At 40.6% G+C, this 27,272-nt stretch overlaps 1 protein-coding gene across 1 annotated transcript; it reads right to left on the reverse strand.

Annotated features, from left to right (window-relative positions):
• Positions 1-635: 635 nt before the first annotated feature.
• LOC137261353 (transforming growth factor-beta receptor-associated protein 1-like) lies at positions 636-26,206 on the reverse strand. Its single transcript, XM_067799095.1, has 22 exons — positions 26,000-26,206; positions 23,665-23,717; positions 23,286-23,379; positions 18,344-18,442; positions 17,200-17,286; positions 16,566-16,670; positions 15,478-15,612; positions 15,020-15,180; positions 14,760-14,892; positions 14,496-14,591; positions 13,388-13,492; positions 12,491-12,682; positions 11,320-11,513; positions 10,437-10,505; positions 7,950-8,022; positions 6,783-6,917; positions 6,546-6,646; positions 5,866-5,977; positions 5,163-5,323; positions 4,111-4,183; positions 3,315-3,505; positions 636-1,310 (listed from the first exon to the last, which is right to left on the reverse strand). Exons 1-22 carry the CDS (start codon positions 26,072-26,074, stop codon positions 1,133-1,135), a joined length of 2,622 nt encoding a protein of 873 aa, XP_067655196.1. The 5' UTR covers positions 26,075-26,206; the 3' UTR covers positions 636-1,132.
• Positions 26,207-27,272: the final 1,066 nt, after the last annotated feature.

Consider the following 27,272-nt stretch of genomic DNA (forward strand, 5'->3'; position numbering starts at 1 on the left):
CTGGCAAGCAGAACAGAATGAAATCCTGTCTGTCAATCTTCAAGTCAGTTAATCCCTTAAACTTTAAAACAAATACAGAAACTTGGACAGTTTCAAAGGTAAATCATAACATGAACAGCTGAAGGATCTAAGTCGCCACCAGTACCATACCCAATAATGAAGCACACACTTTGAGTTACATCATAACAGGGTGGTGCCACACTGCTGTCCATTCTCCCCCCCACCCACCCCCAATAATCTAACGTATATTTGGTAACATTTCCCCAACCTCCAGCAGGAGAAAGCCAGTGCATCTGCAGTATATAACAGAGATTACTGATCTGCAAAATACTTTCTGGCTACGAGTCTGAGGAAACAATATGGCCTGTACAATCAGAAAGAAAGCAAGCCAGGTATGTATACAAGTGTATGGGCCCTATGGCATCACTTATGACATGAACTCTATTGGTGACCTGTCAATCTTCAGACCTCACTGCTATCAAGAGAGAATACTGTATTATCCATGGTTAATGGATTTCTGATAAATTCAGAGTGATTTTGGTTGTATATGATGCTGCTTTGAACATTATGCCAGTTCTATGAAGAAGTCTCAGCTTAATAATGGAAGAAATGCATATGTAATGCCGTTATTCTTGTTTTTTATTTTAGATGATGTCAGACAATTCTCTGCACGACTTTATAAATATTGCCATAAAGTCATATAATCTTTACAACAGAGTTTGATGGTAAAAGCCTAAATCAATCTCAATTCATACCACACAAGATCTCTTTAGAATATTGTGTCCTATTCTGCCGCAAAATTTTTTTTACAACAACCAGTGACGCTTATCATTAGGGTTAGTTTTAAATCTCACTTCTTACCACACAAACCTCTTTAGGATATTTTGTTAATGTTTTCCCTTTTCTGTCTCAAAATATTTCTTACAAAAGCGAATGACACTTAACCATTCTGGGTTCTGTCAACAAATAAAGACTTCACTTTGAACACGTCACAACAATTTAAATACAATAACAGATCCCTCCTTGCTGTAGATAAAAGTCACTGACATCCAACATCCTTTCCTTGCAACATGGAGTCTATAGTGTCTGTGCACCACTTGCTATTATGATTGTGTTGAAATTACACATGATATCATTTCCAGTTGTTTCGAGCTTCTATGTCCACCTTCTTGGGTACGAGGGAGCTGAAGAGCTTCCCCGTCACAGGGCATACATATTTGTTCTTGGCACAGTGCACGTGAGTCACAACTCCATTGGGGTATCTAACAAACATTGGCTCGCTGAACGCACGGTTACATACAGCACACATTCTGAAAAAGCAAATGTTATTTATTATAAAAATAGAAAATTTCAAAAACAGGTTCCTAAAATAAGTCAGCTCAAATGTCCCGCATAGAAAAAATACGATTTTCCAAACGAGCTAACTGAAGCATGTCATCTGAATTTTCTGATAACTTTTCTGCTAAAACCAAAATAGTGAACATGCTGAAAAAAAAACTAAATTAAACTATTTACTCAAAACTTCTTTCATATGACTACTGTCTATCTTGACATAAAAGCAAAACTGAAAGCACTCAATCCCTGCTACGTTACTCTGTAATCAGTCATGGCAGTAACTAGGGTAACATGATGCTGTCTTTTAATTTAATTGGTTGTGCATATACTGTATATATGAGACAGGTTAAACTACTTATTGGCATCAGCATCTAAAGAAGACAATGTTCTCATTAACTGATAAAGGAACGCAGCTGAAGAGGTTGGGGGCTTCTGAGAGTTATCAGAAGGTGACAAAGCCCCGGTCCCCACGTATTCAAAAGAACAAATTGTCTGACAGTTACTTAAGTCCAGCTTGAATTTTTTAAGACAAAATCCATGGAAATCATGAAAAACATAAATTCCTATAGTCTGTAAAATAAGTTTGTAAAGTGCATAAGGCACAACTTTGAGATATGCCTCATATATCAGCCAAGTTCTGTTGAAAGATATCAAAAGGTTTTTGAGTGGTGCCATGGAAACTAAGTTCAAACTGTTTCCATGGAAACCAAGAAAAATATAAATGACAAGAATTTAAATAGCAAAAGGCACCACTTTAGGTCCTGTTTGACATATGTACCAATTATTATGGCCATTGTTGCTAATATGGAGATAATTTGCTTTCAGCATGATAATATCCCAAAACAAACCACTCAAACAACATCTTCTGAGAAAATTTAGTGAGTGAGTAAACGAGTTAAGTTTTGCACTGATTTCAGCAATATTCCAGTGATATCATGGCAGGGGAAACCAATGGGCTTCACACATAGTACCTATGCAGAATTGAACCTGGGTCTTCGGCAGGACATGCAAACGTTTTAAACACACTACCCCACCGCCCTTTCTGAGAAAATTTTAAGTTTTGGAGCTGATGCACAGTGCTAGTTGATATGGAACTTTTATGACAAACTAGTAACTATTAGCAAAACAGCAATAATTTAATTGACATTTCAATTAAGTTCAGAATCACTCAATCTCTGACAACAAATTTGACTAGTTTTATAAATCTAACCTAACCTTATTTAACTGTTTGATTGCCAAGGATACAGCAATTCAGAATACCCTTATGATTTTCCAATTAAAAAATTTCTAAAACACAACAAGTCTGAGAATGGAGTAAACAGCAGAATATGAGAATACAAAAAGACAAAGGGAGATAAATCAGATTCTCTGACACTACCAGAAACCTTCACTGATGACAGTAACAGACAGATCATCACTGGATTGATCAATGCCTCTGTGAAAAGCAAAGATCAGTAAGGGGAGACAACTTATGCATTGCATAATCATGGACTTGGAATGATCTCAAGGTCTCTGTGGAACAGGTTGGGAACAGTTCATAATGTATGGCTAGGGGGAGTAAAGATGTTTTTAAAAGGGTGGGGGAACCCATTTTGTTCTTGGGAGGTAATGGGGTCAGCACCTGTGTACATAATAATATAATTGCAAAGGGTGGGAGGTGTCGCTGATTTGGGACATGACATACAGGGCAGCAGTGACTTTTTACACGATTCTTCAAAAAAATAATCATAACATCACCTCCCCACCAGCCAGGAATGATGAACACTCCCTTAGATTCAAGGTAGTGAAACAGAAAGGGCATCTGACTTTTTTCAGCTGCTGATGTCTTTATTTGGGGCTATGAGTTATCATGAACCATGTTTTAACCAAATAAACCCAGAAATATATACTGATGAAAATTCTGAAGTGATGTTTCATGGGGAGGTTTCAGAGAGGGGCTGGTGATGGAGCTATCTTAAACCAACGTTGCATCCACTCACCTATCATCATTCATTACAACAGGATCTCGCTGTAACTGTATACAGATTTGTTTGACTGCTAGGTTCTCTCCCCTTGCCATCATTCGCTCAATGTGGGTCGTCCTGCTACAGTGCATGCTCTTCCGAACTGTGCGTGTCAGAAACTGGGACAGGAGACCGACTGACCAGTGGTCGGGCAGCAAGTGTAAAACCTGGATAGACAGACAATAAACAGCTGGATAAACAGAACAACAGCTCACTTCAGTGACTTAGAACTTCACATATGCATGACATCATATGCCTGATGTATCTGCACATTACAGCACAAATTAATACAGTGCAACCTGCCAACACCGGTACATCTAATCCGGCACACAGTGAAAACTGGCATAAAATTTTGGTCGTGCCATTTTACAACGATATTGAGATCATAAACACATTGTCTAAATCTGGCACCTGTACATTATGCATTCCTGCATCAATTTCTGCTCCGAACAAGCAATTTTAACTGTAATTAACACTGTCTAAGCCTGCAGGGGTATGAGCAGTCCAATCAAGGCCTCTTAATCCAATACACTAATCCTCTTGGCAAGCTAGGTGGTGAGGAAGTAGTGACAGTGTGGTGAATCAAACGCTCATAAGAATACTGCGGTTATGCTTTATAATCACTATGGGATTCCATGGCTAGAAATGGCAGCCATATTGGAAAATACTAGCTATTGTTAAATTCGGCACCCTGTCTTGACCGGTATTATATTTTGGTCCCGTGGGCTGCCGGTTTAGACTGGTTTCACTGTACATTTAAAAGGCACTCTACCTTGTTTGTATCAAAATCTGCAACGTTACTGTTCAAAAGAGCCATGGCAGGTGCTACTAGAGTGTCTTTACGTCTGTAACAGAAACATGACTGTTTTAGACACAAGAGAAAGGTGTTCAGGTGTTAAGGTGCCATCATTACACACAGGAGAGAGGTATACAGGTGATAAGCTATCCAAGTTTTACATACAGGAGAGAGGTATACATTTTGTACTTTCAAAACCCTAGATATGAGAGATAATGAGTTGGATTTACCCCCCATTAACAGTTTGCTGTGTTATCACAGAGGGAGGCATACAGGTGTTGGATGATAAATATGCTACACGCTGGAGAGAGTTATACAGATGTCAAACTATGTTTTTCAAAATGTATTTTAAATGACAACACACTTGCTTGAAGAGAACAGGGGCCTGTTTTAGAAAACTCTCATAAGTCTAAGATCCTGTAACATTTCTCGAAGCAATTGTACCTGGTATACTGTATCAGATGTGCATATACCAAGAGTGAGTGAGTGAGTGAGTTTTAGTTTTACGCCGCACTCAGCAATATTCCAGCTATATGGCGGCGGTCTGTAAATAATCGAGTCTGGACCAGACAATCCAGTGATCAACAACATGAGCATCGATCTGCGTACTTGGGAACCGATGACATGAGTCAACCAAGTCAGCTAGCCTGACCACCCGATCCCGTTAGTCGCCTCTTACGACAAGCTGAGTCGCCTTTAATAGCAAGCATGGGTTGCTGAAGGCCTATTCTACCCCGGAACCTTCACGGGTCGCATATACCAAGAGAAAAGTTACAAGATCTTAGGCTTACAAGAGTTTTGTGAAACACGCCCCTGTTCTCTTCAAGCATGTGTGTTGTCATTTAAAATACATTTTGTGAAATGGGGCACAGGTCCTCATTCAGCATGCATACAGAACTCCATCACAAGTAAAGCTCCCATAAAACACAACCATGGATGGAACTGAATATGCTGACCATGATATCACATCAGTAAAAGAGTCATCAGGCAATAGTGTTAATAACTAGTAACACAGACTGGGCACTCACTCGTAGCTGGGGTCCAGGTAGACACTGAGCAGTATATGGAAGAGACGTTTTCGGTATGATGGCTCCTTGCCATCACTGTTCACAAGGCAGTAGTTCTCTGCAGCACCAAAGTCCTTCAGTTTGTGAACCAGGATCCTCAACGCCTTGTCATGTTCCTCCAACTGTTGCAGCAGAGAATGGAATCAGATTCTGCCACAGATGTCTTGTCATCATCATCATCTTGTACTGATCCCACTAAACTAAGTCCGATTTACCATAGTTAGTGAAGCATTACTTGACATATTACTCCTATTACATCATATATACGCCGCCATCATATATAGCTGGAACATTGCTGAGTGTGGCGTAAAACTAAACTCACTCACTCACCATTACATCATATACTTACAGCTGCCATCTTATTGCTTGTTTCTGCCAGCAATATGTATATGAAGATCGTCTATTAACAAATCTGGATCAGACTATCCATCTATGCAATCGGGGTAAGACGACCTGCATCTCTGATCCTCTTACCACCTTTCATGACAAGCATGGATTGCTGTAGATCTATTCAAATGTACCAATTTCTCCTCAACTTCGTCACGCCAATACTAAGCACATTGTCCAGACATTCGTATTTGATGAAATACAATCTGGATAAATATGACTTCTGGCAATGTGAATCCCCGATTAACTGACCCCCTTCCAAAACTCATTCCTTTACCTTCCCATACAATATTGCACATTCAGCATGCATGTCGGTCTCCTTTGCTTTGCCCAGGATCAACTGCACTCGGTACAGGTTGGAGATCTGCAGCATGTGGCGTAACTTGGACCTAAGAAAACAGCCATATTAAATATTTGCCATGACAGTCATTTGGTCACATTGTAATTTACTGATTTTATAAAAAAGCCCACATGCCTTGTTAAGCCAAAATATATCAGTGTTCTAAAGTTGCAGGGATTCAAACAGATCCGATAGACTCAAGGGGTAGCCAGCAGAATGAAAAATGTCACATAGGTCATCTGAAAAAATGACATCTTATCCACACATTGGTTGGTTGGTTGGTTGGTTGGTTGGTTGATTGATTAAGCCTGACCACCTGATCCTGTTAGTCACCTCTGAAGACATTTACAACAAGCATGGGTTGCTGAAAACCATTATTGGTTGACATATGATATCTCATTTGTGAAGATAAATGCCCATGCTGTTGATCCCTGGATTGTCAGGTCCTGGCTAGATTATTTACAGATCAATGCCATATACCTGGAACATTGTTGAGTGTAACAACACTCACACCAAAAACAAAGAATCTCACTAACACATATCCACAGACAGACAAACATGAGACAGAATGTCATCATCAAAGTCCAGTCATGCTCTGTTAGCCAGATTTCACCTACCTTGCTATATCTATCTCCTCCTTCTTGACATTGTTCGTCTTCATAAGACTCAGCACAGCATCCAGGTACAGCACTGCCAGGTGGGTGTGGTACTTCTCTTTCTGCAACAGCCAAAATCAACATCATCATCAACATCATCTGAACTCAAGCTGCCAAGAGTCATGGACTTACTCTCTCATTTTGACACAGTGATCTGCAGGACTGCTGTCACAGTGATCTAACAAGGTGTCCACTCACCTCTAACTTCTTCTGAAAGACAAGGAATTCTAAGTATGTGATGACCGCTGAAGGGAAGCGATGGAGATAGTCTATCACTGTGTCAGGTCGCAGTCTCTCAGTCTGCAGCTCTCCAGCTGGCCGCTCTGTGAATATCTGCAATACAGATAACACTGTTAACAAGGTTCAGCAATTTTCAGAGGTAATAAATGAAGTATTTATGAAAAAAAATTAAATAAATGTAAATAAGCATGAGTTAGGATAAGGAAAAATATGTATTTCTTATGATAAAATTGATATTTTTATACTTACCTTGACTCATGCTAATTTGCTTAGTTGCTTATCTCATGAGTCAGGATAAGGAAAAATATATTATTATGTTGAGACTGAATGATGTTTACCTCAATGACATAAGAAGACCACACAGCAGTGAACAAATCGAAGGTCCAAAGAGAGGTAGATATACTTTTAGAAATCAACCATACTTTTCCTATACTTCCTTCATGGTCCTTACCCTATTTCTTTACCACTCCTCATGACTGGGATAAAATGGGAGGTCTTGATTGAGAATGCAATTCAAGGAAATGAGAAATTTAGGACGGATGAAAAGAAACATCAATTCCTGATTGCCCAGTCTCACATTCTCCATCAAGATCAGAAAAAAGGTTGATAGGCCCTTACCAACAATTTTATGTTTCAAACATACTTTCCATAAATATCAAGAAACAACATGAGACTGAAAACTGTTAAGAAACTGTAGAGGTTAACTCACTAGGCTACACAGATTTGAAAAGTTCAAGTCAGTAAAATATACAAAACACTTTTGCAGTTTGCAGATGAATCACTGAGCATATTTCCTCATATACATCGCATCCAAATGTCAAGTCTCCTGTGACATTCTGTGGACTAGCCCTGTGACAGGAACTGTTGTGGAGAGAGAGCCAGCTGAGAGGTCAGTCCATGAAATGCACACACCAAAATACCACTAGGGATCTGGATTAGAACTTATCTTCAGCATCCTGTGCTTGTCCAAAGAGGTTGACTTGACTCGCTGGCTTGGTTGATGCAGGTCATTGTAGAGTGTGGCGTAAAATTAAACTCACTCATTCACTCACTCCAGAAATAACAACAGCTTATGCCAACAGAGGTTTACAGACAATATTCCTACACAATCAGTCTGTGACTTACCCTGACACCATGGTCTTGGTCCTTCTCCAGAGCCCAGTCTACATACTTCCACACAATCTCATGGTCACTCAGGCTGCAACACAAACAAAACACTTACACTATGTTTCAGGTGTCAGGTTAGCACAAACAACAGCATCCAAGGCTTGAACTGTGTTCATCTGCATTTGATCTGTTGAATTGAGTGAACAGCTTCGTTGCAATCATGGCAAATGCTCAAGTTGCTGTACAGTATATCAAGAACAAACACAGAGGTGAATGAGTGTGTGAGTGAGTTTAGTTTTATGACGCACTCAGCAATATTCCAGCTATATGATGGCGGTCTGTAAATAATAGTCTGGACCAGACAATCCAGTGATCAACAACATGAGCATCGATCTGCGCAGCTGGGAACTGACGACATGCGTCAACCAAGTCAGCAAGTCTGACCACCTGATTCCATTGGTTGCCTCTTACGACAAGCATAGTCGCCTTTTATGGCAAGCATGGGTTGCTGAAGGCCTATTCAACCCTGGAACCTTCACAGGTCAACATGGAGGTGAAAACTACCAGACTCCTGCTGCAGGTACCAACAGAATACCCATAAACTACAGAAACATTGCACTCACATAACCCTGACTGATTCTTACACAAAGACAACATCCCAAGACACTTTCTTCTCCATTCTGACAACATGATCATCTTCGCCACTGAGGACACCCTTCAGCACTTGGCCAGGGCTGACATGATCTTCTGTGACAGTACATTCAATATGTGTCCTGAACTGTTCACTAGGATTCATTTTATTCATGCATTTGTATCAGGGAAAATGCTTCTACCAGTGTTAGCTTTGTTGCGTGACAAGAAGCAGTCCACACATGTAAATTTCTTTGAATGTTTAAAGCATCATAATATTGTATTAAATCCATCTGGTGTATTTACTGATTTTGAATCTGCTGCCCAGAATGTGTTGAATGTTGTATTTCCAAAAGTGACTCATAAAGGGTGTTTTTTTTCACTTTGAACTGTGTATTTGGTGAAATGGCCAGAAAAGTGAACTTCAGTCTGAGTACAACCGTGATGAGGATGTGAAACACCTTGTCAGATGCGCTGCTTCCATCCTTTCAGTACCCCTTCATTACATCAAAGGCATTTGGTTCAACGCCCTAAACGACGCAAATGAACGATGCTCCTCTACATGACGCCACAGTCCTAAGATTTGCCAACTACGTAAGTCAGTTCTGGGTTATGAGCAACCATGGTCGAAACACAGGGAACCATCATGACCATGATGACACTGTTGGTCCATGAACGACAAACCATGTGGAAGGGTGACACTACAAAAGGACATCAAGTATGGCCATGCCTCATCCCAACATATACAGAATAATCGACTTCTTCAAGACAGAGCAGGCCTACACATAAGCCCACATCCTCCAGTTCTGAGACCCAAGAGAAGCTTGAGACTTGGCTTAATATAGAAAAAACATCATCTGAGAGGAGTAAGAAAGACAGCCATAGAATATGCTGATGCAGTTTCTTTTTTTCCTGTTAGGCTATGACGCTTCAATGTGGACTCCTGAAAGCCACTTGTATATGCACATGTTCACATATGCATGAGTAATTTTATGATCATTTAATGTCACTGATGATCAAATATGATGTATTATCAGAGGTGTAATAAACAACGACAGTCCATTCCTTTACTGTTATGTTATGTTCTATCTTGTTAAGTCACCCGTCCAACCGATCACCCTTACATTGAAAGTGAGTCTGACCTCCGGTTCTTTATGCTCTAATGTTTTAAAACCGTGAGTACACAGGTCAGCTATAAAACACAGCTTTCAACACTGACTTAGCCACTGGTCAATTATAGTTGAATCTAGTCTGGTCAGCCTACTGTTGTCAATATACTATGACTGAATGGGTTGGGTTTTAGACAGGGGTCATACATGTGGGGAAATGTATCTGTCCTTGCGTTTGACGAGTGAACACTCTAAACATTAGATTACCCCACTAAACCTTTATGCCAAGAGGAAAATGTACTAAATACAGGTCAGAAATTTAATCCTTTTTGCCACACAAAATAATGTTAAAAATCAATGTAGAAGATATTTATTTCCAAAAATTATTTGTTCTGGAAGCAGTGTGTGATTGACCTTAGTTTTACGCCGCACTCAGCAACATGCCAGCTATATGGCGGCGGTCTGTAAATAATTGAGTCTGGACCAGAAGATCCAGTGATCAACAGCATGAGCATCAATCTCCACAACTAGGAACCGATGACATACGTCAAACAAGTCAGCGAGCCTGACAACCCGATTCCATTAGTCGCTTCTTACGACAAGGATAGTTGACTTTTTACGGCAAACATGGGTTGCTGAAGACCTATTCCACCCCAGTCACTGTTCTGGATGCAAATCATCACATGTTCAAAACAAGGGCATTACTAGCAGGAATAAGTGCAGTGTGGAACAACAAAGAAACAGAAAACAAACAAATGTAACTGACTTGGCAAGAAATTCCACCACAAAGTCTAGTCCAGGAAAACTCTCATCTCTCAATGTATCATCAACTAATCTGAAAAACAAATAGCACAAAATGAAAAGATTGCACAATATCTTGCCTTTAAGTTACATCTACCAGTAGTGTGTCTAGTCCCAAAGGGAATTTACATGCCTTCCTAAGGCACACCCTGTCATGTATGAAGCAATTTTGTAAGCCACACTGTGTCATAACTGTAGTGCCTTCAAACAAACTGAGAGTGATACTTTTAATAGGTTTTATTCAGTGCATATAATAGCCAAAAACCTAGCCAGACACCAGGTCTCACAACTTCAAAAATGTTACCAGTACAAAATGGGTTTAACCAGACCAGACACCAAAATATGGTGAATTTACTAAGATGCATGGAATAAATTTACTAAGATGTATGGAATATATTTACTAAGATGTATGGAATATCTAAAGTAAATTACCAGACCATCAGGCTAGCTGTAAATGTAGAATGTCCGTCAGATATCATGCCTGTCTCAAATGGCTGGATGGGCCTTATTTCATACACTCTTTTATTGCCTTTATATCTTTATGAAAATGTACCTTGACACTGTAAAATGAGACACTTAACTCTCAGCCACAACCATCATTACTACTAATACCATCACAATCACCACTTTCACTTCATGCACTGACTACAACCAGACCAAAAAAGCAGAAAACAGTACATGTTCACATGCTACATCTAGCATTATGACAGCAACATTCATAACGCAGAGCTTCTACCAAGTCTTAGGACAGTATCCTGAAGATTTAACAAAGGTTGTATAAGATGCCATTTTAAATTTACATCTACTGTGGCGCCTTGGTTGGCTCAACTCCCTGGAATTATACTTACTTTGTCCAGATATTAATTGCTTTATCATATTCTCCATGAAACTTGTACAACAACCCCAGTGCATGGTATCGATGGAACCTCTCTAGACTCTCAATACAGTCATTTAAATCACAGCTGGAATCCACAGCAATCAGGGGAATTAACTCTGGTGAGTTCACCTCGGCATACAGTTTCAAAAGCACAGTATCTATTAGCTGGAAAACAAATGAGTGAGGAAGTGAGTGAGTGAGTTTAGTTTTACGCCGCACTCAGCAATATGACAGCTATATGGCAGCGGTCTGTAAATAATTGAATCCGGACCTGACAATCCAAGGATCAACAGCATGAACATTGATCAATGCAACTTGGATAATATGACAGGTGTCAACCCAGTTGGTGCCTGACCCCAAACTTCACAGGTGCAGAACAAAAGACTTTCTTCAACAAGTCCAATATGATGGGAACAACAAAGAAAGAATTATATTTAAAATAAACAAAAACTACCATGAGAATTGAGAGCATTTGTGTTAAGCATGTTTTACTGACATTAAATTGAGTGAGGTTTCACACTGCTTTTAGCAATGTCACAGCGGAGGGTACCAGAAATGGGCTCTCACCATTGTACCCATGTGAACCTGATCCTTCAGTGTGATAAGCAAGATTTTTTACCACCAGTTCCACTGATATAAAAAGGTCACACAGGCTGGGCCAGAGGTGACCTAATTACATTTACACCTTTTGAATAAAAACATATATACAACAGACAATACAGTGAATATTTAACATCAAAATATAAAATAGACCAACTGTGATAACTGCACAGAAATAGTGATATTTGGGTGAAATTTTGAGTGGGTCAAAATTGATGAAAATAATGTTTCTGGACCCCCTTCAATGTCAAATAGATAGGCAGATCTAACATAGAGCGGGTCCTCACTGAATTTGATGTGTCAAAACACTCAAAAACCCTCTCTTGAGCCAACACTGGTACTGATACGATGTAAATATCTGCTGCTCCACCTGGTGAGAGGTTGCAAATGTTAAAATGAAACTGTAAAAACATGAGATAATTATTCTTGCTACATTTCTTAGCCATATGCCCCTTGACAAGGGATATCTATCCTTTTTTGAAACAAAAGTAAATATCTCCACAAAAATGAATGGAAGAAACTAGTAATAACAGCGTAACTACCTGATTAATGCCAATAGCTTGTTTGGTTCCTTTTATTTCTTCTAAGTAGCACCTCAAGAAATGTTTATATTCTGGTATCAAAGAGTCATCTCCTTTTGTTAGTTGATTGATATCTGCTATTTCATGGAGAGGCGGGACCGATCTCACGAAGTTCACACTGGCAGGCATCAAGTGAGGGTATAAACTGATGATCTGTTCCAAGGAAGTATTAAAGTTATTCAGATGGCAGAATCACAATATTACATACCAGTAAATCTTGAAATAATGAAAAGGATGGAATTCCTGAAGAAAGAATGTGATATAACTTAAAAACTTCTTTTCGTCCATTTTGGTCAATTGAGATGAAATGGCGTCCTGTGTTGTGTTCAGGATTATTTCACTTATAAGGAAACAAGTGTGGATATGTGTGAGTGTGTGGCTGATTATCATGCTGCTTATCAACTTCAATATCACGCTGCAGGTTAACATGAACACCACACCCAGATACACTACACTGAATCAGAGCTGACCTTCCAGAGACGTAGTAACCACAAGCTAGGTGAGTGAGTGAGTGAGTGAGTGAGCGAGAGTGGTATCACGCTGCATTTATTAATATCACAGTGGGAAACACAGAAATAAGCTTCTGAAATTGTATCCATATTGGGTATTGAACCCAGATCTTCAGTATGATAAGCAGACGGTTTAACCATTGGGCTAAACAGATCACAGAGACACAAGTACTGCAATTAAACAAATTGCACATCCAAATGCAGATAAATATGATTCATCACTTTTCAGACATCTAACTTCAGATATGCTTAAGGGGGTTAGCCACATGCTAATTTGATTTCTACAGTTGTGATCTGAAATATGAGAGGTCACAGGTACAACAGACATCCTCTTAATTCGGCATCTCACCTCCTTGATATCCACCTCCCCCTCCTGGAAGAGTTCCGTGGCCTCCTGCCAGTGTTGCTGGGAGAACTCGATGAAGCCAGCTTGCTGCTGGATGCGGTGGTACATCTGAGACATTCACAGTGAATGAGTTGAAAGAACAGAATTTCAGCTCAGTCAGCTCAATCAATCAGTCAGTCAGTCAGTCAAAATCAACCAAGCAATCAACCAAGCAATCAATCAAAGCTTTATTTCGGTATCAATGGAAGCTATATTTTTTACTCAATGGACAGAAATTAAACATTACATAAATCATTAAGTCCACAGAGTGTCTCTAATTTTGTTTGATGGAAATATATTTCAGATGATCTGCCAGGTCAATGCAATGGGAAATAACTGCAATTTACATAAACATATACAAAGATTCTGTGTCATTTTCATTTGGATATCAAAAAGTGATAAAATCATGTTTAACAGTAATGATTCAGATTGCTGACTGTTACACAAAACAGGTCACTGGTTTGAGGTAACTAGTTACTAGTGGTATTTTTTAGAGGGCCTATATGAGTTATGTCCCTTTGAAAACAGTCAGTTAGCTCCATCTCACAAACTGTGGAACGTATGGTAATACAGCCTTAGTTACAGGCTTGTCATGCTATGTATACTTTCTTCTCATTACAATATCAAGCACATATGTTCAATATTGTCATAAGAATGCTAGTTTGACTGGGAGGTCAAGTGTGACCTTACCAAAGGTAACTGCTGTCAACTACAATCATTGTTTTTGTCATTTTTGACAACTAAGTAAGGCTGGTTGTTAGGGGTGAAACAGTATTCCATCGTACTGATAGAATCCCTGTATTTTGGTTTAGGTTCTGTATACCGTAGTGCAATCCAAAAATTTGGTATTTTCTTGTATGTTCATTTTAGTAACCATTTAAAAAACTTTTCTAAAATGTCTTGAAATGGAATAATTTTCTCAAAATTTGAATAAGTTTAGCTTTGTCATATTTCTGCATTATGACCATGTCCCATATACCAAACCGAAATGGACCAAACTGAAGACCTTGTACCGCAATACATACCATATTGTGGTAAGAAGATACTGGTTGTAACAATCAACACTCCCTACCTTGAGGAACTTTTCTCTACTGAGACCAGTCTTGGTGGCATTCTTGGCCAAGTCTAGCGCCTCCTTTACTCTCTTGTCAGCCAAAAGTGCTTGGATCTAAAACGGAAAATGCAGTTTACCTATGAGTTACCGATCATGGATTTGTAATCTTATTAACTGATGCTAGACCAGATGTGTCCCAAGATCTCATCTAACCATGACGGTTGCTAAGTAGATAACAAATAGACTAACCTCACATGGTAAACAGAAAGACCGTAGTCCTACCTGTTTCTCAAAGGCTACTGGCACAAGAGAGTAGATCTCTCTCCCTGAGGCCACGAACAACCGGCCGTCATAGTCCCCAAGACACACTCCTCCCTGGAAGGGAATGGCTTGCTTCTGCTGCTGGTCCAGGATGCTGGGAGAAGACAAAGACGATGACACTGGCACTTGCAAAACAACAGTTATAGAGAGAGCAGGGGTACAGGAGCATGTCCTTCCTGAATTTTTCAATTTCTCTTCTGCTAAATAATTTGGTGACTCACCTGTGCACTGTGATGAACTCGTCATTCATGGCTAGTATGTACGGATGGACATAGCTGACGCTGACCAAGTTATCGGACCATTGCATGGGTGGACGCTGGGAGATGCCTGCAGATGTGACAAACATTCCCAGAGCACTTGGACCAGACAGAAGGAATTCATCCTGTATGAACACAGACAGCAGTCTTTAACTTCAACAAGATAAGCCAACAGGTCCAAATCATGATGCCTAATGTTTAATTGGCACAATATGGTCCAGTCCAAAAACAAATCTAAATAGTCTTCCTGCCTCTGCCATAAAGGAACTGTCCCTTACCTTATTTAGATCTGTATTTGACATTTTGAACATACTACACTATAATTTCCCTGTTTGGAAAGTAAAACTGATTATACTGCTACCAGCACAGCGACTACCTTTCTAGACATAATAATAGCAATTGTTTCTACAAGAGTTGTCTACCTTGCTGATTCTCTTCACTATTGGTGTCATCTGGTCGCTGTCATAGGGGAAGAGGTCTTGCATGGAGTTGGTGTCCGAGTTGATGACCATGTACTGTGACGTCAGCGCAGCACAGATGTTGACACCATCTACACCCTAGTGAAACAAACTCAAAGTCAGTGCCAAGTGTATACATGGCCAGTGATTTACCTTGAACTCACGAATTACACATATTACCTTTCTCTATTCAAAGCTACTTATACACTGTATGACTTTTAAACACTTCTGATGGCCAGATATTGAGTAGGTCTGGACAAATCCCTGATGCTTCAGACAGGTTGTCACAGCAACATGGTGCATGTTCAGAACCATGAGCGCCCATGTGATTGACTCCTGCGAATGCTTGCGTACGTCCTGAATGGATGCAAGCGCTTGGGGGTAACATTAAACCATTTCTGACCAACTCGTGTTATTCCAGGACAAAAACAAAATAGCTTATTGTCCTCTTGTTAGAGGTTACAGAAAGGGACGAGTGGGGACGCATGACATTAGACATGTATAAGACAAAATGTTACAGATGTCAGCTTCTTCTTTATTGTTTACACAACATTTCTTGGCTAATCCTTGCCACTTCGTGAGGTGGATGCTAGCTAATGATGATGGTTTGAATTTTTTTTTTTCATTAAACATGGTCACCATCTTTGTTCGTTGGCGAGGCAGCTGTGAGGATGGTTCTCCGGTGCTCATCTGGGCACAGACATTCAGGATCGAGTGCTCATGGGTGTTCGCGAATCTGAACACAACTCAGGATCCAACAGGTTGTTATGGTTACATGGATGATACTTACCACAGACCCAGCAGGCTCCCACAGGTTGTCATGGTAACATGGATGATACTTACCGTAGCAAGCACTGGTTCTAACTGCTGTTATGGTTACATGGTATGATAAGTACCACAGCCACCTCTGGTTCCCACAGGTTGTCATGGTAACATGGTATGATACTTACCACAGCCGGTTCTGACAGGTTGTCATGGTACCATGGTACAATACTTACCACAGCCACCGCTGGTTCCCACAGGTTGTCATGGTAACATGGTATGATACTTACCACAGCCACAGCTTGTTCCGACAGCGCAATGTCCCGCAGGTGGATCATCCGGTCCTCCGTGACCGTGTACAGCTGCAGCTGTTTCTTCTTGAGAGCCACACAAATCTGCACAAGATGCATCAGCTGATCAGCTCAGTATAATGTCACTAATTCAGTTCAGTTAATTTTTCCTGTTTTATAACTGTCAAGGCACTGACAGATCGATTGAACTAACACAGCTTTGAAATTATATTTCAGTATTAATACTTCAGCGTGTGATGTCAGTTTGCTGTGTGAACTAGGTCCAAAATAAGATGTTCTTCTTTTTCATTATATCACAAACAAACCCAGAAAGAGTCAAGATGAATCTAGGATTTGAACTACTAAGCATACATTTCTAGGGGATACAACAATGTGAAGAGTGTACATATTATTCCGATTGACAGGATCAGATGGTCAGGCTCGCTGACTTGACTGACACATGTTCTCCCAAATGTGCAGATGCTCATACTGTTGAACTCCGGACTGTCTGGTCGTGGCTTGATTATTTACAGACTGCCGCCATATAGCTGGAATATTGTGCACTGTGGTGCTAAGCACCAGGCAAACCAAACCACAGTGTATTCATGAGAACATTCCATCTGAGCACTCTTACCTCAATACTGAAAGGGTTTGTTCGCAGTGGGTTATGGTTGACACAGAAACAGGTGATCCCCTTGATCTTTGCCCCACTCAAGATTGGCTGAAGTGCACCAATGAAATGCCATGTAAATACAAACTGCCTTTTATGAAGTGATTAAATGTGATATATGTCACATTTGGGGTTACAGATTCTAGTCACATTTTGGGCTGAGTATCATTCAGGACTCAAATCCACATTCTATTTTTTGACCAAGTGTGATCCCAATTATAACATATCTTGCAAACTGCATGTAAACTTGGTCAGTAATTAACAGAGTTGCGGCACTGAATCACAGTGGATGATTGTGATAATATGCTCTTATACATCTTCCTGAGGAAAGGAAACTAGTAGAAGTCTAGTTTCAAACATTGATGAACAAGGCATGAATCATGTGGCTTGATGTTATCTACAAAGGACTATGCATAGACTTATCAGTCCTGCATTGACTATAATAATGAGTCTATGCATTTTACAATCAAAACCACTATTGAATCTATACCTTCTAGCCTTGTAAATCGGTTATCTCTTAACTGACAGACAGTCAATGAACCGGAATGAAACCGAAAGAAACTGAAATGGCATTGCCCAATGCCCGGGACAAGTCAGTTTTCATTTCTGGCAATGAAATGATGGTATCTAACTTGTCAGTGGGCTGCTACATAATTTCCACGTATGGTTTCAAACTGCAAATAAACTTTCACATCTGCTCATAATGTAGCTATTACACTTCGCAATAATAGTAATACAGAGTTTTCGTTCTTTGAAATTTATCTCTCTTCAATAAATAGTCCAGTAAACATTAACATCAAACATTGTGTCATAAAATCAGGACAAGTGGAAAATTAGTCAGGACAAGTTACTTTCTTGAAGTCACTTGCCCTGAGGCAAGTCGTTTTTAAAAAAAATTTGAACCCCTGATAGAGGCATTTAGACTAAATTGTATAGTGATTCCAACATGACTGTCAATAACATTTACAACAAAACTATCCATCCATTAAATATGGCTCTCAAGACATGCTAAGTAGGACATCACATTTTAAGCATTGTGAAGAACCAAGGACATCACCCAAAACTTTCTTTGGTACCTTTATCTGCTAGCTAGGAACAATTGTCTCACCTCCAGGTCAAACATGTTGAGAAGAGTAAGTGTATTGTCACATACTACCAGGATCCTGTTGAGTGCAGAAGCACCTTGAAGCTGACAGATAGGCTTTTTCTGTGGGAAATAAGGAGTCGGTTGAGTGAGTGAATTAAGGTCTAATATATTCCAATTCCAGGTATATCCCACGGCAGACACTAGAATTGGAAATTTTAACACTTAATTGTACAGGGTGGTGGGGTAGCCTAGTGGGTAAAGTATTCGCTTGTCATCATTCCCCACATGGGTACACTACGTGAAGCCCATATTTTCAAACTTAACCTATCTCACATTATGCATCTCTCTTCCTCTCTTCGACCCAGCATGGAAACGTGCTGTCAGCTAAGTTCAATCAAATCTTCTTGGCCTCTAACCACCCGACAGCAATAGACGTTTGTCAATCATCCTGCACGCGCAGCCGACCACATGATGTCCTCTACTAGTCAATCTCTTCTTGGAGCTCCAAGTAATCTGTGATGCGGGGAAGGAAGGGTGGGCATCCATCGCGTGAGATAGGATAAGTATATAAATACACAATTACAGTTAAAATTTCCAAATTTTTAAACTGATCCTATCTCACGTTATGCATTATCCCAAAGTTGGCCGGAGGGCCGCATATTACCCTCTGACATACTGTACAGGCGAGGATGGATTCCACAAGGAGGCCAAGAGTAACACCAACTACCAATATGCTACTTCGTGCTTGTGATGGGTTGCTTCAGAAACCCCTTGGCTTACACGGCACAAAAACTCTTGGGAGTGGGTGCTCCCATTTAAATGTGGTTTCAGCCACAACTTTTGCTAAGCAAAAGGACGCAGTGTGAGCAAGGAATTAATGCCGCTGCCCCATGATTTATCAGGAGACCCAGTATCTGACTTCCAAAAGCAATCTTCCATAATGACAGTGAACAGTTCCTATGTAGCGCCACGGTGGAAGCGAGTGCATGTGTCTCATGAGGCTTTGCGGACGAAGGTGGTGGCAGCTTCGCAAAGGCATACGCTCGCAGAATTGTGAATCTCAACCAGAAAGCCAAGGATGTACGCAATACTTCTGCTTTGGAAGCCATTGAAAGTGAGATGAAGAACCTCTTGCGTAGTCTGCAGCGGTCCTTAGAGGCGGCTAAATGTCTCCTCAATGCCCGAACTGGGCACAAGGATAAATCTTCAGCGTCTTCTGGACCCAGGATAGACGAAAGCGGAAGGATACTGTAGGTACAATCCGACTGTCCCGGTACCTGGTTCTTAGCAAGGAAATCCCACCTTAAGCCTAGGAACAATCTAGCATGTTGAGACCTTTCAAAGCGTACCCGTGAAACTCAGATATGGCCAAGGCCAGAAGGAAGAAGGCCTTGAAAGTGACATGCTCAAAATCTTTCCCAGTCAATGGTTCATATTCATTTGATGAAAGATGAGCCAAGACAACAGACAAATCCCAAGCTGGGGCTCGAAACTTCTGTGATTAATAAGCCAATTTATACGACCTCAACAGAGACTGGAGCTCAGGGACACTAGACAACTTTATTCCCGACGCCACTGCAATAACTTTGTTAAGTGTGGCTAAGTAGGTAGATAACGTAGCAACCTTCAACTTCCTAGTTGACCATAGGTGTTGAAGATACTCTGCAACCATCTGTGGCGATGCTGTCGTGGGAGACATAATGCCCTAACCCTGGGATACGACTCAAAATTCTTCCACTTGTCATCAATAAGCGACCTCGTGGATGTACGATGCGCTGTAGTGATGGCAGTAGCGACACGTTTAGAATAACCCTTGGCCATTAATGACCGATGCAAATGCGCCAAACATGCAGATGGAGCATTAGTGGAGACCAGGTTAGTTGATCGGAGTGCGGATGCACCAGTAGATCTGACTGAACTGGAAGTGGCACTGGATCTGGATTGGCTAGCTCTCAAAGATATATGATCCAACTTCTTGTCGGCCAAAAGGGTGTGACAAAAAGCAGTGTCATCTGCCGAGTCGAACGTAACTTGAGAAGTACACATGGAAGATGGACCGCTGGCGGAAACGTATAAGCGTTGAGACCGTCCCACAGAATTGCAAGGGCGTCTTGTCCCCAGGTTAATGGATCCGGAATCGGAGACACAAACAGCGGCAGCTGATGATTGAAACTGGTGGAGAACAAGTCTATAGTCGGCTCCTTCAGTGGGAGGCAAACAGCCCTGAACACTTCTGGATGCAGCATCCATTCTGTTGGGAACAGACGCTTTGGACGTGACAGAGAGTTCGCGATGACATTCTTTACCGCTGGAATGTGATTGGATCGAATTTCTATGCTTAATGAGTGTACCAGGTTGAAAAACTGTTGAGTCCACCTCAGAAGTAGGGTTGACCCTATCGATCCCATCCGATTGATGTACCAAACGACCTTATCATGAGAGGCAAAGCTCTTAGCTGCTCTCGCCAGTGAGTGATCGCCAAAATTACTGCCCTGAGTACAAAAACATTGATGTGGCACGCGCAAACTGCGGGAGACCGCTACCCTGCCATTTGCTGATCAAGAAGGTGAGCTCCCCACCCATGTAGTGACGCATCCACATACAAGTGGTGAAACAGAACCAATGGCTCTAAACGGCACCAACGGCTCTAAACAAACTCCGCCGCAAATGTTCGATCCTTGCATCCCGCATAGTAGATGAGAATGAAGCTCCCTGGGTAACAATATCATTGCCCTTCCTGATATGAGGAGCAAGGAACATATGCAAGGGTTGAACATTTGCAATCGGCAACTGATATCCGTTGGACCGAATGGACATCACAAATGGATCTTCTAAAAACGTCTTATTTGCTGCATAAATCCCCAATCTTCCTCCCACGAGAGAAGGCAGGATGGGAAAAACTGGAGGTGGAAGAACCCAGTCTGGCTCTGATGTCCTCGAGTCACTGCTTGACTGTCTTCCTGGGGGCAGCCTGGCCAGATCCTCCATTGGGTCTAGGTGCATCACCTGATCATCTCTGTTGATTTGTACAGCCCCTGTTACTTCTGCCTCGAAAGGATGAATTGACACTTGCACGCAAATCCGGATTAGAGGGCTCATACCAGGCGGATCGACGGATCAAAGTCCATGGGCTGTGACGTAACTGCTTCCAATCACGAAACCCATGAACCAGGTAAGCTAGGCGCAGCAGTCCAGTGAGGTACACCATATGCTGCTCCCGTAACACCTGAATACCCTGTCGAACAGGTAACTAAAGCCGCCCTCACCGCTGAAGTAAACACATGTGGAACTGACATAGAAACAAGAGGTGCACTCCCACACCCCACACTCCCGAAACTGCTTCCACTCAACACAGCATGCTGAGTCACTACCCTGTGAACCAATATGGAACCGAAACCACTCTGAGGCATTGAAGCGGTGATTCCACTCGGCACACCCGTACTACTTGACAAAGTGCTACTTGCCATTGGTGAATCAAAACACACAGATGCCCTGGAATGAATCAGTTGGGGAATCACTGGAGTATGATCGACGAAAGGAAGTGCTGAACCATGCTGGTGAATAAGCAATGCCCCAAACAGGTTGTCGATTCACCCACCAGAGGTAAGGTGAACGCTGTTGCACTGTGAATTGACACATCGATCCCAAGAGGTTGAGCGAACGCCACCTCATGTTGTTGAAACACTTCCCCGTGAATCGAATCAATACCACGCAGAGGATGGAATAACGATCTCAAACGATTCCCTTTGTCTGACTCAGTCAAAGACTCAAACACTCATTGATGTCACGATCTCATGTAGACACACAAGCACATTCGAAGCAGTAAAAGAATGCCGATCCATCTGCTGAATGGACGAGTGATCTGGAATTTTGTAACGACCGACATCGTGCGGGAAATGACTGGTGGTTGGGAAAGCACTATCGCAAGTGGTGGTGATGTAACTACGCTAGCATTCCTTAAACTCCCCGAAGTCAATGGACGCAATAACTCCCTGAGATCCTAAGATAAGAATCCAATATCTCCTGTAAAAAGTCTTCACCTGCCAACCTAGATGCAGAACGCCGTGCCACAACTAAGGCGGTCTTTTTTTTTGCCCTCTTAGGTGCGGAAGAACCATCTTCTGCCCTGCCCCTATCTCTCTATCTGACATCCTCTTCTTATTCACCCGCCGGTACAGATCACATTCATCGTCATCTCATCCCATACACAAACTACATCTTGATGACCTCTCACACAAGCCAATACAGTCAACATAAGCATTGTGCGGATCTGCCAACGAAAAGTTGCAGTTACATTCACCACAATGCTTGCGTTTTTTAGAAGTATTCTTCTCTTTAGAAACACCCATCGTCAGTCACTAAATCTAGCTATCAATTCTCCAGCCTGTGGTGCGACAAGAAAGAGAATGACAAGTAGAGGACGTCACCTGGTCGGCTGCGCGTGCAGGATGATTGACAGGCGTCTACTGCAGGGGCAGAGGTCGGGTGGTTAGAGGCCAAGAAGATTTGATTGAACTTAGCTGACAGCACGTTTCCATGCTGGGTCGAAGAGAGGAAGAGAGATGCATAACGTGAGATAGGATAAGCTTTAAAATATGGGCTTCACGTAGTGTACCCATGTGAGGAATCATGACAAGCGAATACTTTACCCACTAGGCTACCCCACCGCCCTGTGGGAAATAAGGGTAAGAGTACACTATTATTATTGTTATTATTATATGCTTCTCAGTGTTTACCAAGATAACCATGATGACATATTCAATACACCCAATGTCCACATATACAATTGTGACAAAGCAGAGATTACAATCAAAGCATGGAATATAAAATCTTGACAAGTGAATGCTAGCATGTCAATAGGAAAGAACTGTAAACAGTGTATTGCACTACTTTGACAAATCAGCCATTTGGGTTGCAAAGCATAACAATGTTGAGATTACATCCTGACAACAGGGACACTCACAACTGCTAAGTACTTGTGACCTTGTTTCTCACTCTGAAATGAAACCCTGCCTGACGAGGATGTCTTCTCTTCAATACTGTAGTGTACCACAAAACTGTAAAAACAAATTTAATCCATGGATGCAATAGGGAAGAGGAAGATCTTGATCTTTCACTGATGTTCACCTTTCTGAAAACCACACTTACTTGATTCTGTGGAAAGACAGATACCTCCTATGTGGTGGTATCATTTTCAAAAAACAAGTCCCTCAAAAGATTGCTTTCAAGGCTACAGGAGTTACATCTCTTTGAATATAAATCGATAACAATCATGGTAAAATGCTAGGAGTTACATCTCTTGGAATATGTATCAATAATAATCATAGTAAAATGCTACTCACCAGTCATTTGTCCCAATGTACAGATTTTTACCACACACATCAATGCACTCAATCTGAAAATAATGCAAACCAGTCACAAATAAACGTATCAGCTGAACATGTTTGAGACATAAAATCATATGAAGGCAATCTGTGCCACATTTGTCTGAGCACCTGACTGAAGTAGAGTTTTGTGATCATTTAATCGAATTATATTTAGAGACTGGACCAGAAAACTTTCTAGACACATAGGATTCAGACTTGTGAAATCTTCCAAGTTGGGAGATGGTGACGATTATGAGTCAAAAACAAATTGCCTACTGGAAAATGTTCCTTCCAGCCACATGAAGTTAAGTCGTTAAAAACTTTCAGCTTTCAGTTTACGATCATAAGAACATTATGAATTACACTGATAAACAGCAGGAGCATTCATTCAAACGGAGAGGCAGAGACGTGCTGTATGCAAGGTCACAAGGTTACTTGGTAAGTCAAAGGTAAGCAACATTCAAACCATCACTCCTAGAAGGACTAAATGGATATTATCTTTCAGATTAGATGATTATATTTCAGCCAACATTGAAATAGCTTGATATCAACCTACAGAGTCTTCCCATGCTGCCCTATTCTGCCTACAAGTTAAAACAACATGGTACAGTCCAGTGATAAGGAAGTAAGGTTTACTACCTTTACCAAAATGAACTTGACCAAAAGTCAGCTGTATGCAACATGGGAAAATTGACAAGAAATAGTGTTTCCAAATATAAGGTAGCTTTAACATTCATTGAAGTCATTCCAATGGGGCAAGGTTGTATTACATTTCATAAAGTCTCCAGTTGTGGAACAGCAGCCCTTGCATGCAGAATACACACTAGAACATAAACATACCATGTTGGAAAATAAGAGATGTATGATGTAATTATAAATGGGTCTCTTTTTTAAAATCAGGGATACATAACATGATTATATACTTCACAATGACTTCAATTTACCAATCATTATCCAAGATCTACTTAAGTCATGGTAGAATGTGTTGTCTCTCGTTAAGGGGATAGCTGTACCCAGCAAAGAATACTTGTTGTCCTCCTGCTTGCAATGTAATGACTTCAACATGATGAACATTTGTCTTTGCATGATCGATGCTATTGGTTCTAACTTATCTGAAGGTTGATAAACTAAACAGACTCATTGTGTATGTCTCGAGGTTTGTGAACGGTGTTTCAAGGTAACAGGACATTGGGTTCACATATGACAACTTCAGTCAAACAAATTCATTGTGAATTATACAGGCAGACTCTGGGGCCGGCAGGTTGTAGAATTCTATTGGACTGTCAGCAAATCTGCCAGATTTGTCAGAGAGTCAGACGTTATTTGCGAACACTGTCTATGTCTATCTTCATTGTACTATGCTGTGATGATATGTACAGCAAATTCCCAATCAGAGTAATAACCTTTTTTCTTCTTGTTTTCTTTATTCTTCTTTGAAACTTTCAAGTTGCCATTTATTATTACCAATATCATGGTGTCATTTCATTTAAGTGAAAATGCATTAATTACCCTTCTCCAAACCCAACAACATACCTTTCAATGACTGGTAAATTGGCTACTCCATTATTTAATATGCCTACAGTAATTTTTGTAGGCAAATTGAGGCTGTAGGCTGAAAGGATTGTAAACGGAGATGGTTATATCAGTTTGTTAACAGTATTCGTTTTATGATGACACTGCTTATTTGGGATAAAACAAACAAATGCCACACAGGCATTGTAAATTTGGCTGTTTTGGCTGTTCAGAGTAAATATATATTTTCAAAAATCTGAGAGATATTCATGTGATTACAAAATTTTAACAACAAATGTTGATAGCCAGCTGCCATGAGGGTTGAGCGACTGAAAACCCATAATGTGGGTAGTGGCAGTTTCAATCTACTACTTCTTTTCCAACGACATATTTTTACTTAGCCATATATTTATTGGGTAAATTTCACCAAACCGGTTGAGAGTTCTGCCCATATCCCCCGACCTATCAAAAACCAAAACTACAAAATGCCATGTATGCTTCACCCTAAATATACATTCATTAAAACAGAACAAGTACTAGTCCTGGAATTTTGACATGGCATCTGAGGGGGTGATTGTAACAATGTAAGCAGTTTGTTTTCTGAATGAGGCATTTCTTGCATAAAATGTCAAGAATGATTATAGGGACAAGATTCGTAGCTAAAGTCAGCGTTGTGTTGCCATTTTCTGGAGAAAATAACCAGCAGAACACTGAACAACCACATTGGAATTTCGATCGACCAACCCCGCTACAAGAACAGTGGTGCTGTCATATTCATCTGTCATCTTGCTATTCTCACCTGCGACTTCGCTTTGTCAGACATTAATTTCACCCGCTCGATGGCGGGTACCAACTCAAATGCCTTGACACTCATTCTTAATTTGGTGTGCGTTCGTGGGATCTTAAAATATGCATAACATCCTGTGACTTCCCCATCTAGCGTTGATCATTACTGATTCAACCGATGGACAGCGCCATCTTGGATCGACCTGCCATCTAGCGATATGGAAACTCCCACTTCAAGAGACATAACTCTGACTACTAAAATCTCAGGCGCTTCGATCACTCACTCGTTTCATGCTTCGTTTGTGACTCACAAATGGCGACTTCTCAAGTCGTTTAATGGAGTAGATTTGTGGTGACGAATGATTTTTTTTCAAAATTTTGAAACATGATCATAGCTATGTATTAAAGATTTATTATAGTTGTCGAAAGACATGACATATGGGTGAGTCCATAACAAAAAAAATCCCAAAACAGCCACACAGCGAGAAGAGTAAATGCTAGCTTATTTAAAGCATCACTTTAGGCAATGAACACTTGTATTTTAAAAAATAGGCTCCCTCAATATCAAGCTGGCATACTGTGATTTCACAAGAATATTTTTAAGTAAAAGAAACCGCTCACGGGATTGTTTAAAATGAATTACTCCATTATCAACAACCGTGCCTACAACTGTTTAATGCAACACACACTCATTACAATAATGAACGATGAGACACCACGCACGTGTACCATAATAACATTATTTCGAGTAAATCGTTTAAAACTAAGGAAGACGAGTAGTCATTGAAAGCCGCCGACACTTTTTCGTGTCAACCATGAATAATTTTACTGATTATGTTATGTATATCAAAGTATTGATATAACGCTCGTTTGAATATCAAAAACAGCACCACAGCAATGGTGTACATTCGTAGAAGCATTTACAGACGTGTTTATTTGAAACATTATTCTGTTACTTTTTATATCTAATTACACATGATTACACCAACCATTAACATATAAAATAAGGAATCCAGGACAATGATATAGACTACCCCGAACCGTATAAACTGACGGCATATTTAGGAGATAAACATCAGGTGTTGGCCAATTTCTGCGTGTTATTGAGTATTCGAAGCACGGGAATACATTTGGTACCGACGGCGTCAGTCTATACCATTTGATCATGTTTTTCTACCAATCAGATTACAGAACACAGTGACTTTTGGTTTACAATATGCAATACCTGATGATAATTAACGAACAAAAGATTTGATTGCAAAAAGAGTTGCATCAATCCACATGAT

The sequence above is a fragment of the Haliotis asinina genome, chromosome 14 (assembly GCF_037392515.1).
Source record: "Haliotis asinina isolate JCU_RB_2024 chromosome 14, JCU_Hal_asi_v2, whole genome shotgun sequence".
Taxonomy (NCBI): domain Eukaryota; kingdom Metazoa; phylum Mollusca; class Gastropoda; order Lepetellida; family Haliotidae; genus Haliotis; species Haliotis asinina.

Excerpts from the sequence above, each read along its gene's own strand:
- LOC137261353 (XM_067799095.1), bottom strand. The coding sequence starts at position 26,074 with ATGAGTGTCAAGGCATTTGAGTTGGTACCCGCCATCGAGCGGGTGAAA. Across the intron at positions 14,893-15,019 it reads GAGTTCATCACAGTGCACAG|CATCCTGGACCAGCAGCAGA; the intron begins GTGAGTCACCAA and ends GTCTTCTCCCAG. Across the intron at positions 3,506-4,110 it reads CAGATTTTGATACAAACAAG|GTTTTACACTTGCTGCCCGA; the intron begins GTAGAGTGCCTT and ends CTGTCTATCCAG.